This window comes from Cyphomyrmex costatus, unplaced genomic scaffold (genome assembly GCF_001594065.2).
Source record: "Cyphomyrmex costatus isolate MS0001 unplaced genomic scaffold, Ccosl1.0 scaffold135, whole genome shotgun sequence".
NCBI lineage: Eukaryota > Metazoa > Arthropoda > Insecta > Hymenoptera > Formicidae > Cyphomyrmex > Cyphomyrmex costatus.
Genome location: NW_017275337.1, coordinates 900,654 through 918,620, shown reverse-complemented (window position 1 = coordinate 918,620; position 17,967 = coordinate 900,654). Strand labels below are relative to the sequence as shown.

General features: G+C 30.3%; 2 protein-coding genes across 2 annotated transcripts in view; one reads left to right on the top strand and one right to left on the bottom strand.

The window, feature by feature from the left end:
- Positions 1–1,548: 1,548 nt before the first annotated feature.
- LOC108782763 (putative gustatory receptor 2a) lies at positions 1,549–5,450 on the top strand. Its single transcript, XM_018551120.1, has 6 exons — positions 1,549–1,857; positions 2,185–2,589; positions 2,742–2,999; positions 3,252–3,314; positions 3,539–3,631; positions 5,400–5,450. Exons 1-6 carry the CDS (start codon positions 1,549–1,551, stop codon positions 5,448–5,450), a joined length of 1,179 nt encoding a protein of 392 aa, XP_018406622.1.
- A 9,182-nt stretch (positions 5,451–14,632) lies between these two features.
- LOC108782762 (uncharacterized) overlaps positions 14,633–17,967 on the bottom strand; it is a 41,439-nt gene continuing 38,104 nt past the window's right edge. The window contains exons 3-4 of the mRNA XM_018551119.1: positions 15,457–17,285; positions 14,633–14,861 (exon numbers count right to left, since the gene is read on the bottom strand). Of these exons, the coding sequence (XP_018406621.1) occupies positions 14,633–14,861; positions 15,457–17,285 (2,058 nt within the window). The remainder of the gene's footprint in view (positions 14,862–15,456; positions 17,286–17,967) is intronic.

Here is a 17,967-nt window from a genome sequence, read left to right as displayed (position 1 = left end):
GTAGTATCCGCTTCGACCGGTTGTCTCCACCTGTTATTCTTCTCTGCTGTTCAATTATTCATTCGGGGCCGACGTGGAATAATATTTAACGGTAGAATTCACACGCGTGTGTGTGTGTGTGTGTACATTGTGTTTGTGTGAACGTCTATTGGATATGTTTACGCGAGTGGCTCTAATCTCACTGTATCGTGCGCGACAAGAGTGCCATGAAACACCGAGACCTCGTAATCCTCACGACGTCGCGTCGTTCGGGACAATCGATGCGCTACGAGAACTCGACCTGTCATAATGTGAGTACACGCAAAACTAAAATGTTTTAAAGAGTTTATGTGATGAATTACATGTGTAATGAATTACAACAAACATGGTGGCAAAAGATAAGTGTTGTCAATAAATGATACTCGACGAAACGATCGTCTATTTTTGGACGGCTAAATTTTTTGTAAATATTTATTGTTTTCAAGATTATATATAAATCTTTTTATTTTCACAACTCTTCCTCCATATTTCTATCTTGAGTTATACATTTTTAAGACGGAAGTTACTGTCAAATTTACAGAAAAAGTTCGAGTTTTGTGACAGCTCCAGGATAGCCCAAGGGCCACGTTAAAATTCGCTTAACTTTCGAAATAAAAAGCGAGAGATCTCAGAATTTTCGAACGTACTAGTTGATTTTATCGCGTTCGATTGACTGTGACGTTTTAAGAGAAATTGCAGTTAGAGAAGAATAAAGTTGTCTTCGCTAGGATTTATGCCGTTCTTTCGTAATTCTTTATCTATTCTGCAGTTTTTATGTTCATCTTACTTTCTTTCTAGTTTTATTTATCGTTGCTCTACGTTGTTCTTCGACGTTACGTTTTCTAGGACAATGCAATTGATCGATGAACGTGGTGATTTCCGGGATACCAGGCAAAAGCGAACAGACTTTTCAGGACTTCGTTGATTCAATATTTACTTACGAAATTGAAGATGGACCTGATTGGAAGCTACATTATCTGCCTCCCTGCAATTGTAAACTTTGCTTTCGCGCCGCGTTGTCACACTAATCGACTTTAATAAATAATTAACTTTAACAAATCTGTATGTATGAAGACAAACGACATTACAGAACAATTTTTATGACGAGAAAAATGGAGCACAGTTTGAATAATTTGCGGAGATTTTTAGACTTTTATGTTTCTAATGTATTCACATGCTTAAAAAGCTTAATATATAAAATTTTATTTCAACTGAATATTATACAAATTCACCTTTTTACACTATTTTTCATATGTTTATTTATTCTTTCTACTGTTTGTTATATACGTATAGTTTATCATATTTTATTTAAAAACTTTCTCTAAACATGATAAAGATCCACTTACAAAGTGCATCGTTGCCTTCCGTTGTATTTAAATTTTTCGAGCGCAAATGACTATATTGTAATTGTAATAATTATCTATGCTTTAGACAGGTGCAGGTTTCACCTCATTGTGAAGATCGCAACAAGGAACTCATGTTTACTAGATTTCGTTAATTTAAAGGCATCGTTCGATTTTTGCTTTGGCCATGGAGTTACAAGCTGTTCCTTTTGATATGACAATTCTATTCGCCAAGATGAAAAAGAAACGAGTCAAGAAGAAACGCGGTCCAGACTCGCCTCTTTACAAAATCATTTGGCCAATGATCTACATCATGCGAATCTTCGGTTTCGCTCCTTACTACTTCCTGCAAGATTGCTTAAAACCATCAAAAATCAACCTACTCTTCACGGCGATCGGCGCCATTCTTTACAGCTATGTATCATACGACGTATTTACCAAGTTTCTAAATGTCAAAAGAGAAACCTGGACTATTGGAGGTACAGAGAATACAAAGGTCAGTAAGAAATTAGTTAAGATATAGAGCAAGATGCTATTTGCTCTACAAATATACACTCAATTTTTTTTTTGTGTATTATTAAGAATAGAGATGTAAATAAAAAATTAATTTATTTATTTAAATCCTTTGAGAGATTAGAAAATTTGTATTATTAAATTTATGTTAATTTATTCGAATCTTCCAATAAATGGAATTAGTACTTAAATTCGCTTTTTCTTCTTCTATGGTACGACAGGCCTAATTAAGAGGTCCTTGGCCTCACAACTTTAAGTTTTTAGATCAATGAAAATTGCGTAAAGATAAGGATTAAAATAAACTGTTCAGGTGATCGTCAACTACAGCGTACTGATGTATGAGCTAGGTTTAACGGCATTTACGAGACGAAGTTTCGTTAGGATTTGGAATGCGTTGCAAGATTATGACAAGAATATGAGGCAATTGGGTCATCCTCGGAAAGAGACACGGACTGCGATTGTCGCGTGGATCCTCGTAATTGTGACCACGATTATTTGGATAGTTATTAATCGTATCGGAATGTACGCCTTTTTAGAGACATGGACTAACAACATGAAATACATGATTCCCTACATCGGTACGTCAATGGCTATCTACAAGTTTGTGGCGATAACTATTTTTCTAGGTCAGCGATTTGGACATCTCAATTCGATTGCAATACAAAATCTACCATCGACGTCGATGGAGGATACTGGAACAATCATTAGCAAGAAGGTTTCATTTAATCTTCTTTGGAAATAGCATAACTATATGATACGATATATAATAATATAAAAATAATAAAATAGATGCTTAAACGATAGATTGTTATATTAAAATTAAGTTGATAGTAAATGAATTATGACAGTTTTATTTGTTTGTAAAAGACAATCCTGAGTCTACATAACGATTTGATGATCGCCGCGGAGAATTTGGAGTCGCTGTACTCGATGTCGTTGCTCTTTTATCTCAGCAATCTATGCCTGCACACCGTCAGCAACATATATTTTATAATCGAATGGATGCTCGTGAAGCAATGGGATGTGGAATCATGGCCGCTAGTCTCCTGCATGTGCACTTGGTTACTGGCATTTCTCTCCCAGCTGTTACTACTTCTTATTGCCTGTCACTTCACTTCATCTCAAGTAAAACTTTTCTGCAGATGCAAAGTAGAATGTCCCTTTATACTTAGATAATAGAGAATGTCAAGATGACAATGCAAGAGTGTGATAAGAATCACACGTGTAAACTTTGGACCATTCTACATGAAATAATGGTCGATGTGTATACAGATAAAATATAAATAAATAATCTTTTTAAATCTAAAAAAAATAATATTTAACAAGAAATAAAGCATATTTTTTTAATAAAGAATTTCAGAATGTAATTTATTTCAGGCTAATTGCCTAAGTTCGACTCTAATTGAATGGCAAATAAGACTGATGAAAAAAGAAACTGAAGTAAGTAGATAAATTGTTTGACATATTTCATTCTTTTGTTTATTCATTTCTTTCAATATCAAATTTAATTTTTTGTTCAAGAAATGAAATTTTTCTCTGTTCTAATTACGATTTCATTCATTTTCATAAAATCTCTTTTAAGACTGTGTCTTTGTTATACTTATGTACATACAGCAATCATTTTAATGACTGCAATCTGCATAAAATCTTTTCTTGGAATGCAGGATTACATCGAATATTCGTTGGAATTTCTAAACCGAAAGCTCAAATTCTCTGCTGGCGGATGTTTTTACGTAAACTTGCCATTATTACGTTCGGTATGTATGAAATCAAAGATGCAAAACATTTTAATTACGTAAAAAAATATTTTTCAGACTATAATGAATATACTATAGCCTAATGTTCGTACTAGACTAAAAAATGATTAGGTTTGAGAGAAATTCAGATTAAATTTTATTAATAAAAGCAAAGTTTACTAAATCGGATATTTTCTTTCTTCTGATTAGCTGAATTTAACCTTTCTCATTCTCAATGATTCTGATAATAGCCTACTGATTAAACAATATTTGCAGTTAAATATCTCTTATTGTGCATTACATAAGAATTTTGATTAGACGGATTATATCACGGATATTCTACTACTTCCTATACATACAAGAACAATCGCAAGTATATACATAGCGATTAACCCTATGATCCAAATTTCAACTTTAGCTAAAAGTTTGTTACTGGATGAATAAAGTTATATGCAAACGTAGAAACACGTCCGTACGTTGACAGATTAAAAGGATTAATTTTCGGATTAAGGACGAACGTTTCGCGTATTAAGATCTTCGTTTTTCTCGTGATATTATGAGTAAACGTAAATCATCGCGTCAAGATTTCAAAATTGCTGAATTATCCAGATGATTTCGTTGAAAATTAAACACGTTTCTCACTACGATGTTATCACGGCAACTATACAACTTAAAGAAGAACGTGCGTTCACGTATTTTCCACGTTGCAGTTCAATTTAGATAATAATTAAAAAACCACGTTATCACACAGATACTGTCTTTCCATGCGGAAGTATAAATAACATAGCGGTCATATCAAAACGCAAAATAAAAATAAACGTTCGAATTCATATCGGAATATAAATAAAACATAAACGTAATGTGGTTTTAAATTGAAACGTCATAATATCAAAATATATATATGTATAAAATATCTCGTTGCATATATAAATGTTTTCATTAAATACTGTGTATGATGCTTGCGGAAAAGATTACGTGGAATATTTATCAACGTGAGTTTTAAATATAAACACCAGTAGTATATTTCATTTTTACAATCAATAAACATATACTAAGAATAAATATCACAAAGAATCAATGTTAACGTTTTCATTTAAAATTTTTCTGTAATATGACAAAGACAAAGCACAATTGGTCTTAACCGAGGTATTAACTTAGTATCTCAAAGGAATTCAGGACGCTGTAAACATTAATGTAAATGTGCTCGTAAATCGCATGGTCGGAAACACGCCTTTCAATTTCATGATTCCTGTAAACTGAATAGAGCTCGTGTGTACTCAAGTCGATACGTTGCCATTTGGAATTGGTACTTGTGTGGAACTTTACTAGTAGTGTAATTGTATGTGTACGTAATTTCGAGAGAACACGACTCTCAAAACTACGATAGTTTCTGTTTAACGCGAAACTCCGATTTTCTTGTAGGAAATTATCTCTGAATCGACGATACTATCTATATTTAGGTCGCAATTATGCAACGTATATATATATTCATAGGGATTCTAGGTATATTTCAAAAATGTTGTTAATTAATGAAAATTATCATCTCATGTTTTAAATATTATTTTTATACTTTAAATTAAGTATAGACGTAAAAAAGTGTTATAGTTTTAAGTAAATTTGTAATTGCATAACTGTATATTAAATTTATAAATAACGTTATAATAGAATTATAATTTATATAATTGTATAGTATTGTAATTTACGATTCTGTTATTTATTCACATCGAATTCCTATTCCGGACTTTATTCGGATATTGGAAAATCATTATGTGATCGATGTTGCTTTCAGATCGCTTCACTGATGACCACATATCTGGTTATACTACTGCAACTTCAATGAGAGTGCGATAAAAGTGAAGGAAATCGCAAGATCTCCGTCAACTATAAATTTCTAATGTATGTTCTATTGAGTCGATATATGAATGTAAGATGTTTATCCTTTGAATCAATGTTTAAATAATACTAGATAAAATAAACTACTAGATAATAAAACAAAATTGAATGTTTCTTTCCATTTAATCGTAGCTTTCTATGTTTAAAAATTACTAAATTCACAGAAGCCTATAAAAGACATAGCGACATAACTTCTCAAAAGTAGAGATTTTAACTTTAAAATCTCTTTTATACTTAATTAAAGCTTTGTTCATTTTAATGAAGACAGCTACTTGAATTTTGAAGATCATAACAAATCATAACACGTATTCTAATCTAATATAATATTATTGATAACAATTATTTGTTTAATTTTTTATAATGAAATAGATTTTATAAGTTCAAAAATATGCCACAGTTTTTCCGCATATAGTTAGAAACTGGCAATCTCTTTGCGCTATAATAATATATACCGTTTAACTGTCACTCATTAAAATAAAAAAAAATTACGTTTGATAATCGTTATCAAATCTATTGATTCTTGATAAGTCTTCAGGTGGTCGCTCCTTTCGTTTGATTACATCCGCTTGAAACTACTTTCGCTTTACTCAGTGGTAGAACAAACGTGCGCTGCGATGGTGGGGCTACGCGCAACAGCATTTGCATGCGAATTGTTCCCGTCACTGATTACAGTAACCCCTTTTAGATTTAATGCTCAAAAGAAGCTACGTTTCTCGAAACACGTGCGAAGAGGATTTTTTAAATGATGGTATCAAGATTGTACAGAATTGTAATTGAACAGCTGGAGAGAGAGAGATTTAAAAGAATTTATAAATTAAATTATAATCTAAAGAAATTTTTATTGATATAAAATAAGAATTGATTTTACACACGAGTAACATAAATAATTTATAAATAAATAATAAAGTAGAAATAAATATAATTTGTAAATAATTTTTAGGTAAATTATTTTTTTAGTGATGAGACTTTTCTTCTTTACATCAAATTTTCAAAAATTCTTAATCACACTGCATGTGTGTAGCGTCGTGACCTAAATTGACGCAAAGAAAACTATTAATTTCATAAATTGCAAAATACTGTAGCGAGGAATTGACTTATGTGAGCTTCGTCTCAAGCAAATTAATCTTGCGGACGCAATTTATAATTGATTTACTCATTACTCGAAAAAATTCTTAATAACTTAATAAGGTTATTTAAAAGGTTTGAAAACGTATAAACATAAAATGCTACAAAATTATCTCTGCTAAATAAATTATTATATATATATAATTATATTTAAAAATGTTAGAGTATATTATATTTTACTTTACATAATTTACACATAAATTTTATTTTTCGTAGATGTCTTTTTCGAGCAAAAAATATTGAACCGTATTTTATATTATACAATACCAAAGTACAATTATCATAAATGCAGTCGGCCATGCGATTAACAAAGTTCTCGCAAAATACAAAGTTTAGTTATGCTATAAAAACACAGCTTCTGCATTCTAAAACTTCTTTTACTGTAATCAAGGATCGTTCATAACGCTTGAAGAATTTTCAGAGATAGTTCAAGCATGTACTAGAATTTCTGCATGTTAGAATGTTAAGAAGAAAATTCCAAAAAATATCTCCATTTTTAATTTAGAAATATATTTTAATAATTTTTTTTCAAAAATTTATCGGAAATAAAAAATTAAAATAATTTATCAATATTTTCGAAAATAATATAAATTTAGTAAATATCGATAATTTTTCTTACAAAACGTTTAATAAAAATTGGTCATACATGTTTTGTTATATATTTTTTATTTATGTACTTACACGTATTTTATTTGATTAAATTTACTTAGATCTATAAAATATAAAATGTCTTTTGAATTGTTTTAAAACTGTGTTGTTTATCTCTATTTCCTTCTAATATATATTATCAAAAAATATATATTATTTTAAGAATATCACGAGGTGATACTACGATTAATGAAAATGTCACGTCACAATTATTCCTGCATATATATTATTATATGATGCGCGAAATTCCATGTCTACAAAGAAAATCAAGAATCATCAAGAATGCTTTATGTTATGATTATGTGACGGACCGTCATTTATAAAGTCGAAAAACTGAATTTTGACGTCTACGCATCTTGATGTCGTCGATACATTTTATTAATTTATATCAAAAGCAACGAAGTTAAACAACTATCATCGTATGTATAAGTATTTCGAACGTTCGTCGAAATTATGTCAACTTACGTTATTATGAGCAGAAAAGATTTGACAGATATTAAACGAATAGTTCGAACATTAAAAATGAAAAAGAGAAAGGAAAAAACTGAAATATCACTTCTAAATTGTTATTTATCTAGTAACCCTTATCTCTTCCTTTTACTGGGCGAATAATTCTTGCTTGAGTAAACGCATTCATCTTCTTCTTTAAAAGAGACGTTAGAGGAGAAAGAAATGAATGGTATTGAAATATTAAACGGAAGAAAAATATAAAACCCGACAATCTCACATTCCTAACATGTTTTCCTGTATATTTTATATTTTTCATAGTGCAACACTCTAGCAAAAGATAAGTTTGCCTCAACGCATGAAACAAAGAGAATTCGATGTAATACATTGATAATAAAAATATTCAAATTTTCATAGAACAAAAATTGGAAAGAAAAATATAAGTTTTTTTTTGTAAAGTCTACTTTTCTTCTAGATTGATTTTAATCCTGTCGTAATCTTAGAATATGAACTTTAATAATTTACATCACAAGCTGTGAAACAAAGTCGGAAAAAGAAATAAAATTAAATCTAATTCACTTCGGTAGAATAGAGTAGAATAATTTTGTATTCTGTTAAATCAGAAATAATAGAATCGTCAAAGGACGCATAAGTAAATTATGTCGCTTTTGAGAGAAGAGATTTTGTTGATGATAAGAGCTAATTCTATTATCAAAAACACCAAGCAGGACAGCAAGCTGTTTCAAACAATATTCTCGTAATCTAAATTCAAACAATATTCTCGTAACTTTGAGCTAAATTTTACTAAATTTCTCAAAAGCTGTGGAATAACGAAGAAGTGTACTTGTACCACTGCAAAGGCAAGTCAAACGGTTCTGAGTTTATACCTTGTATCAGGAAATATCGAGATTGGATATGATCAAAGAGATTATTCTTCACTAAATTGAAAGTACTTGATTAGATTTTTTTAACGAAACTGGAAGCTCTCTTTGAGCATTCTCCTTCTTTCGAAGTTACATACATTTCTCATAAGAAAGAAATAAGATGCACTCTAAAACACCATACTTTTTCTTCATAAAATAATTATTTTTTAGTAAATATCTCTTAAATAATTATTTTATTTAAATTTAAATCTATAAAGAAAAAAATCCATCCATCCATCCATCCATCTATCTTTCTACTTTAATATATTTATAATAGATGTTTATCTGATTTCACATACATAGAACTGCATACAATATAATAGTCAAATCATATTAAATATAATATATATTTCACAAATGCTTTAAATTTTTTAAGTAAACATAATTGATTTATATTTTTCTACTTATTTAATAATTAAAATATGAAGAAATCAATAATTTTATTTAAGAAATTAGAATAGTGTGAAATGTTGCATTATTGCAATAAATAATATAGCTACTTTTTTTATATACATATAGAAGAAAGAATATATTTTTTTTGTGTAATAAGAATTAATGAGTTAATATTTTATTATACTCTATAGTTATAGATAGCATTTGCCTATTAGAAAATAAAATGTTTTAATATTCTCTTTTCTTTACTTTAAACAATATTTTTCTCTACTAGCATATTATACTGTAAGAACAATGCATTATATTTTACATGAACATGACTCTCAAATATAATCTGGGTTATTATTGCTCTCGTGTACGCCGTTACTTCAACAATGGTTGAAAAAGTTTTTAACATTATAGGCATGCTTCAATTTTCTCTGTGTAGAAACATTCAGCATCAAAGAGAGAAAAAGTGATATGAAAAACAATGATGAAATGCGAGTACCAAAATTTAAAAACTTTATGTGTACGTTTTTAAAAAAGAGAAAAAAAATAAAGTGCGTTTTTTACCCTTGTAAAAATGCATTTTTGTAAGAAAGAGAGTATGTGTGTACAATTGCGCGAAGAACGGACTATAATTCATGTCCTCGAGGGATTATGTTTTTCATAGGGTACCTGAAAACTTTCCAAGTAGCTTTTCTATTATTCTCATTATTCCGAGAATGTTTGGGGAGATATAATTCTATTTTTTAAGTTTTTTAAATATTATTTTCCAACTGCATTTTTAGCATACAGTGACTTCTATTCTGATATTGGCTTTCTGGAAAAATGTTGATGCTCCCTGTTCATGAACGACGACATTACAAGGTGCTAGCAACAGTCGTCGCGAGAAATGAAAGAAAATAAGAAAATCGCCGTCATTGGCAGTCGGCAATGTTACCACGATGGCGATGAATCTATTTTCCACGCCATCGCTTCGGAAAATTGCATCTTTCATCGGTTTCCGCCGACGATATTCTCTCTCAAGCAGATGCACGCGATCTCTTCTCACTGCACGCAATAGTTCTGATCGCGCGATAGAATAGAAAAAAAATCATTATATTAAGTAATGGAGGTTTCCTAGTTTTGTGATATCTGTATCGATTCATATAGTCCGACTTCCAAAAAACGTTTCCAAAGAACGTTCCTATATGTGTGTGTGGGAAAGGATATGAAAATTCTATGACAAAAAGATTAAATCATATAAAATTCTATTTTAAATTCGTATGATTTAATTTTTACTTAGAGTAAGATGAATTATACATATATTTGCAAAGTTATACTATGTAAAGTTTCGATTGTATTATATATTTTTTAAAATGATATTTTTAAAGGTTTTCATTAAATTACTACCTAAAACTTTAAAATTTTATAAAGACAATTTTATTAAAACTTAAATTTTATATTATAGTAAAATTGTTTTAAACAATTTAATATAAAACATAAACTTTTATATAAGAAAATTTTAAAGAAATAGTTGATACAGATTCAGAAAGATTTGTTATTTTTACGATTGCATTCATATAAACTAAAATATGGTAGGAAAATATTCGCAATCTTGTTAATATATGAGTATGTATATGTATTTTTTCGACTAGTTTCACCGTATTATTTGCAAGGGGAGGTATAGAATTCGGATAAACGAGTTTGTGAATTCCTTTTCTCGATAATAGGAATCATCATCGTTGGAATCTCAATAGCATAAACAGTCCTAAATCCTGGGAAGATTCACGGCTCAATGAACCGCAGAAATTTTCTTCGACCTTTTCTCTAAATGCTTAAGCAATGGGATTTTCCTGTCCTAAATTTAGGCTTAACAAAGGTAAACATTCATAATTCATGCAATCCGAATTTCCTGTCAAATACACTTACTTTAATTCCAAAATCGATACGATATATCAATTATCTGTATATTTCATTCAGAATATAAAAATAGCACGTTATTTTTTTCTTTTGTTGAATATTGATTCTTCTTTTATTAAAATGTTCAAATGTGTTGCGGAAGGATTGTTTTCAACTAAAATGTTTACTTTTTGCGATAAAAAGATTCGCTAAAGAAAAAAAAATGATGCGAGGAATCCATAGAAGAAAATGTCCCTAGAAATATTATATATTATTCTGTATGTATACACGCATATAGGCGAGTTTCAGTAGATGAACTTACGTCATTGCCTGTTTTTAAATGTGGGCGGAAAATTGCAAACGCCACTACCTACGTCATCGAGCGATCGTACGTCATGTCCTGGCTCGATATTCCAAGAGTGGCAAACAATCAAAGAGAATGAATTTTTCAAGCTCGAGTTAAAAAATTTAAATTTTACGGACGGAACACGTTATTCAATAATAATTAATATTTTCTAATTAATATTTGCATTTTTTTCCACTTTATATCCCTCGCGAAATAATGTTCTAGACTTCTGCAAAACGTATAAAAACGTATTGTATTATAATATTTTTTTAAAAGATATCTTTGTGTTTATTATATTTTTTGTAATCTTGAATTAGAATAGATACACAAAAATATAAAAAACAAAAATGTAAAAATTTTCAAGCTAAATCCTGATTTCGTAAATTGAAAAGTGTAAAACAAATAAATCCCTTTCAAATCGTCCATTTTTTTACGAGCGATATTTTCGCGATAGTACATACAGTGAAAGGTTTAACGAATTCAACACGCTGGAATCAAACTAGAAAACGAAGAACGAAGCTGACAAACTCGGTGTGGTATTGAGGCTTAATTGAATTTCACGAGACGAGATAGATAGACGATAATGGAATTTCCAAGTTTGTCGCTTGTCATACTGATATCATTCGAGCAGTTGTTAGTTTATAGCTAACGACATATGTTACAATCATCAACAATCATAATGTTACACGAACAATTATAAAATTCCAATTCGATCTTCAACAAAAAACACAAATGATTAAAAAAACATAATGATGGCATTAAAAATGAAGAAAGACACGGCGATAACCCGCAAACCTTCTGATCGCATAATTGAAAAAACACAAATGATACGATATTGATAAGTTAATCTCATTGTCAGATGGATAAATAATTTTTTTTGGATAATAAATATTAGTTTTTAAGAAATATTGTTCTAAAAAAATTCCATTTAATATTTATAATTAATTTTTAATAAAATTAAATTGACATAATATTGCTACATTTTTTTAAAATTAAATTAAACAAAAATTAATACGGTTGAAAAAACTTACGAAAATACTGCGAGCTGTAACAATCCTCTGTGGCACAAATGTATAAATGTCGTTGTCAAAAAAATTTAGATAGTGACGATGTTTCGCATAAGCTCCATGATAGAATGGGCAGCCGTTCTTCAAAACGAATAGCTCTTCCCGTGAAAAGTCTATAGTCTGTATGTTTCTGTACAACTATGACAATATATTTCTCGATGCGTCATGTGTCATTTCCATTACATATTACAGAATATCATCACCAAACAAATATGTACAAACATATCTTTATATTGTGTACTTGCCATCTCATGCTATATGATTGTTGTCGCGAGTATTATATGTAGCGCTCGAGTGCGAATTTCATGCAAATTGACGTGATATCAACCGTTACGTATAAATAAATTTCGTCACATTGCTCGTTATTCAAAATTTTCGTTGTACTTATGTTATTGTATCGACAATGTTGTTCCTCATGCATATTATTAACTTTTAATTCATATACATTCTTGATATATATCTAAACAATAGGAACTTAGGAATTTAAAGCTTTGCGTCAATATATGTATAATTTTTGAAAGATACGCTGACAATATTTTCAAATAAAATTTGTATGGAAAGAACGATTTTACTAAATTTTAACAAAAAATTTAACAAGATACAGATCTGAAAATAATTTTGTTAAATCATCAAAATAAATACATAGGAATCTTAAGCATGATGAACAATGCTGCAAAAAGTTTTGACATTCTAGCAACCAGTTTAAGCCCTACATAATTATTTTAATAATCCAATAAAATTATTTTCAGATCTTCATCTAATTAAATTTTTAGATATTTTAGCAAAACCGTCCTTCGTCTGTATAATTTCTACAAGTATCCTATTAAAATGTTTATAAAAAGGAAAATATTGATATCTGATATTAAAACTAATTGTAATAATAATAAAGAAAATGAAAAAGGATTTGCTATTGAAGGATATTTTGAATTTGGATAACATTTTGTATACATATATTCATCTCTCGAACACAATATGTGCGGTCAATTGTATACACTATCGTATTAAAAAATGTTACTTATCTTTTCATATAAACCCTAACAATCTATAATTATATAAATTTCTACGCTAAGAATTGCGAAATCGCTGTTCTACAACTATTAATTCGTTTACTGCTATTCGAGATCTTCAACATTTCTAAAAGAAATACGAAAGACTCGAGGAGAGTATTTTTGTCAATAAGAAGATAAAGATTACATGACATCGTTCTTCGTATGGTCTTGTTTTTGAAAGAATCTTCATTGTGTCATTTCGCAAAAAATGAATGAGATTTATACGATATCACGAATCTGTCGTGTGTTGAAATTTACCGATTTCGACGAGAGAAATGGACGAGTAAATGGAACTATGAATGTCAAATTCCTTTTACCTCTTGTGCAATACGAGAAAAAGATTAATTGAATACGATAATGATAAAGCTAAAAAAAATAGATTAAAAATGCGATCTCGAGGGCTAATTTGCAAATTTTATGAAGAATGCGTAAGGATAAGTAAGGTATTATTATATATATAACTCTTTTCGGTAAAAAGTGCAAAGAATAAAATTACATTATCGTTCAACTTCTCTTTGATACAAATCTTTCTGAATATTTAAGTTGACGGTTTCAAAAAAAGAAGACAACAATACGCGTACAAATCCAATTTTTAACTTTTCAGATCACATTTTTAATTGGTATATTCTCGTAATGTGTTTTAACTAACTTATGCAAGAATAGTCTCGCATCGAAATCGGAATATAAAATTGTAAAACTATAAAAGATAATTATTGTAGGATTCACACAGAATTCAACTTTGTTGAGTATCATCATATAAATACAATGGATAAATAGATAAATAAATGTGCAACTTAAATTATTAGTAAAAATTCTCATTGAATCAGAATCCTATTGAGTATAACAATTGTATAACGATACTCCGAACAGTTGCAGTAGCAGTTAATATCAATATGTCAGAGCGAATTGACGCAGCAAACCCGTCTATCAATGACCTGTCGACCATTTTAGCGTAAACAGCAAATGCTACAAACAAAGCATAAATCGAAGTTGCTCTCGTTGACCTAATAGTAATTAGTGGAACAGAATCGTCGATCCTAGATCTAATTGTAAGTAAAGTGACGTGCATAGTTTAAACTATAAATAATTCTGAAACGGTCGTAAATTAATTTTCAAAGACCTACTTCTGATCGAAAGCTTGATTGTAATTTAGATAGATTACTATCCAGCGTGATGTATTTCAGCGATGAAGTTTAATTAAATCACGATCTCGAAAATTCCATCTCGCTAAAAGTTCTTCCGAAAAGAAGAATATCACTAGCGCTTTTCTAGACGTCGGAACACCTTTCGATCGCTTGTAATTTCTCCCGTGACATGGAAAATCTTAAATTCTTCGGACTAATGGTGGCATAACGCGTGCAAGGCTCTCTCTGCATGTTATTGTGTATGTCAAATAAGAAATTCGTGCTGAAATTGCACATCGTAGGAACATTATGGACCGGTTTCTGCTGAAGAACAAGCCCATCGAGTGCTGACGTTGACTTATACAAACGTGATCTGAATATATTCATATATATATATATATGTATTTAATAAAATAATCGATTGTGTTTGTACTGCAACTTATGTAAATTATTATTTAACTATCTATTATCTTTTTTTCTTATTGTGTCATACATAAAGATGTATAACACAATAAGAAACACAAAAATAAAAATAAATTATATAATATTATATTATAAGTTATTATACATTATTATATTTTTACGTTACTGTATAATGTACTGTATAAATTATTATTACTATAATAATATTATTATTAATATTAAGTACAGGGAAAGTCACAACGTAAAGCGAATTTATTTATTCCTTTCGTATAAAAGGAAACGATGGATTCGTGATTTCGAAGTTAAAAACCTTTATAGACAAAATCAGAGAACTTGTAGATCATTATACAAAATATATTGTAAAATTGGGCGATTAAATTGAAAAATAATGTTGTATATATTTTACTAACGTAATATATGTACATAAAAAATAAATAATTTACTTTCTGCTTTCCTCTCATGTTAATAATTGTTTAATTAATAATAATAGTATTATATTGTTATACTTTATAGGAATATAGTATTATTATCTTTATTATAATTACCTCAATAGATCGTAGTTGTTGTTTGGAGATGAAGTTAACCATTGAGACATTCTGGAGAATGAGATATTAAGATCAGCTTGAGACACAAGCGACATACTTGAAGATTCCAATTCAGATTTACATTCCTTCGCGTCGTATCTTATCTCCTCTTCGTCACCTGACTCCTTTTCTATTGTTTGATCCAGCTTTGTCTTTGTGACGAAGGGGTGTTTGGGGATCCTGTTTCCGGTCAGATAAGGGTGCTTAAGAAGCGGCGGGTATCCGCAGGAGACTTTCAACGTCGAAGAATTTGCAGGCATCATGATTTTCAACGAAGATTCGATGTTCTGGCGGTTCTCTTTGTAGATAGTGGTTGTGCAAGGCACTTCGGTCAAGACCATGCGAGACGAATTCTTGGACGAAATCTTGTCATTAACGCAATCATTTTTAGTGCGACCGAAGGTACTGAAGGTTAGCGGTATTGATGGTTTTTCATCAGGATCGGAGCGCCAGGTTTTCTGTGAAGAAGACGACGAGGACAAAAATCGATCGATAAATCCCGAATCGGAAGTATGTTCATTCAGTTGTTTCTCCGCCGATTTTTTCCAGACTTTCTTGTAGTTCAATAGTTTGGTATAGAATGTCGATTTTAGTAACTTTTTCAGCGGTTTCTTTCGTGACAGCTTCTCGCCCAACGCTGATATCCATGTTACGGACGTATCGTTGTTAATTTTGAACGGTTGATCTTCACTCAGCGAAACGTCGATTGCTGCCGGCAATTTCCGGTCAAAGTCAGACGATGAACCGATTGGAAGCGGTTTGAAATTTCGAAAATTCTCTTGGTTCTTCGGAATATTTTTAGAAGGTGTAACAGTTACGTCTTGAAAAGATGAATCCAACAGCAGATCGCTATTTATATTTAACAGATTGTCGTAAGACGATCTCGAAAAAGATGACAACGATGACAATGAGGTCGAGGAGAGTTCGAGTTGCCATTGTTCGTTTTTGAAGTCGTATAGGTCGGCTTGTAAGTTTCTATAGCTGTTATTGCTGCTCGAGTCGTAAGAGCTTGTTAAGATATCCTCAAGAGGATCCTCGTGGTTCAAGTTTGTGTCTTCAACATTCTCCAAAGGACTTGAGCAAATCATTAATTTATTCTTCATCGAGTTGTCCTCCAAATTTATATCTCTCTTTTTGAAGTCCCAAGTTTCACTCTTCTTCGAAGAACTGGATTGTACATTCAACAATATATCATCGCCAATGGAGCTGTACATGTTGATCTTAGAAGAGGATCGCGGCCACGTCACTGAAACTGGTTTTTTATCACTTTCCGAACAATATCGATTAAGAATCACAAAATCATCTTCGACTTCGTATGCCTCAAACGAAGTTAAAAAGATCTTGGATTTTTCATTTAAGTTATTCTGACATTGCGAGCTGGGCGTATCGTATATCGCAAGATTCGGGTCACTTTTTTCTACGTTCTTCTGATTCTGGACAATATTAAGAGAATTAAAGAAACCGGATTTTCCTTTAGTCCCTTCTTGTTGACTATTCTCGTTAGATGCCCTTACGCTTGACTCGTAAGCTTTGACAAGCTTCTTGACGAAATTGTCGTCCTTCGAAGTTGACGATTTCGATGCGGTATCCTGATAGTTGGTCGACATTGAACAGAAACCAGTTTCGAACTCCCGGATCAAGATCTCCATGTTTGGCATATTCTTCGGTATGTCTGGTAGCACCCGAACTCCTTTGACGGGCATGTTGATTGCAATTAAAAGCTCGTTTCTGGGATAGAACAATCTGCGTATCCAGTTCAATTTGTGTTTCCTTGATTTATCGGTGCGGAACTATAAAGACAAATGCAAAATTGTATATAAATTTTAGTTACTTATTGTTAAATTAATCAAAAGACAGAAAGAGAGAGAGAATACCGAATTTAATAATTATATGTATCTATAAGTATAATACAATTCTTAGATAATTTTCCTTAATAATTTTTAGAAAAAAATACATTATATTAATAAATTAAAAATAATTTTTATTATATGTTATACTCCAGAAGACAATGAAAATTATTTAATTATATAATAAACTTTATTTATAAATATATAATATACTCTATTCAATTCAAATTTTCTTTATTATCTAAAATATATAAAAATAATACTCAATAATAATATATTATACTTTTATTTTAAAATCCAATATTTCTCAAATGTTTGTCAACTTGTTATACATAAATTAATTAGAGCGTTGACAGAGATCGATTATTCATGCTAATCAGAAGCATCTGTTTTTCTAAGAAGTGTATAACCTCATTACGTCCATCATTTGCTGGATTTCAATCAATCGCAGCGATGATTACGCGATCCGATGTATTTATTTTTATCAAGACGACTGAATCTTCGTAACGGTAATCAACTGCATGTATTTTCGCAATTCTTCATAAATATAATATGATGAAATTGGAAATAAATATAAAAAAAAATAAATTAAAAATAAAGATAAAAAACAAAAATGTTCATTAAA

What these genes read in the sequence shown, in the direction of transcription:
- LOC108782763 (XM_018551120.1), top strand. Translation starts at nt 1,549, where the DNA reads ATGGAGTTACAAGCTGTTCCTTTTGATATGACAATTCTATTCGCCAAG. An exon ending in GAGGTACAGAGAATACAAAG is followed by an intron (nt 1,858 to 2,184) that starts GTCAGTAAGAAA and finishes TAAACTGTTCAG; the next exon opens with GTGATCGTCAACTACAGCGT. An exon ending in GAACAATCATTAGCAAGAAG is followed by an intron (nt 2,590 to 2,741) that starts GTTTCATTTAAT and finishes TGTTTGTAAAAG; the next exon opens with ACAATCCTGAGTCTACATAA.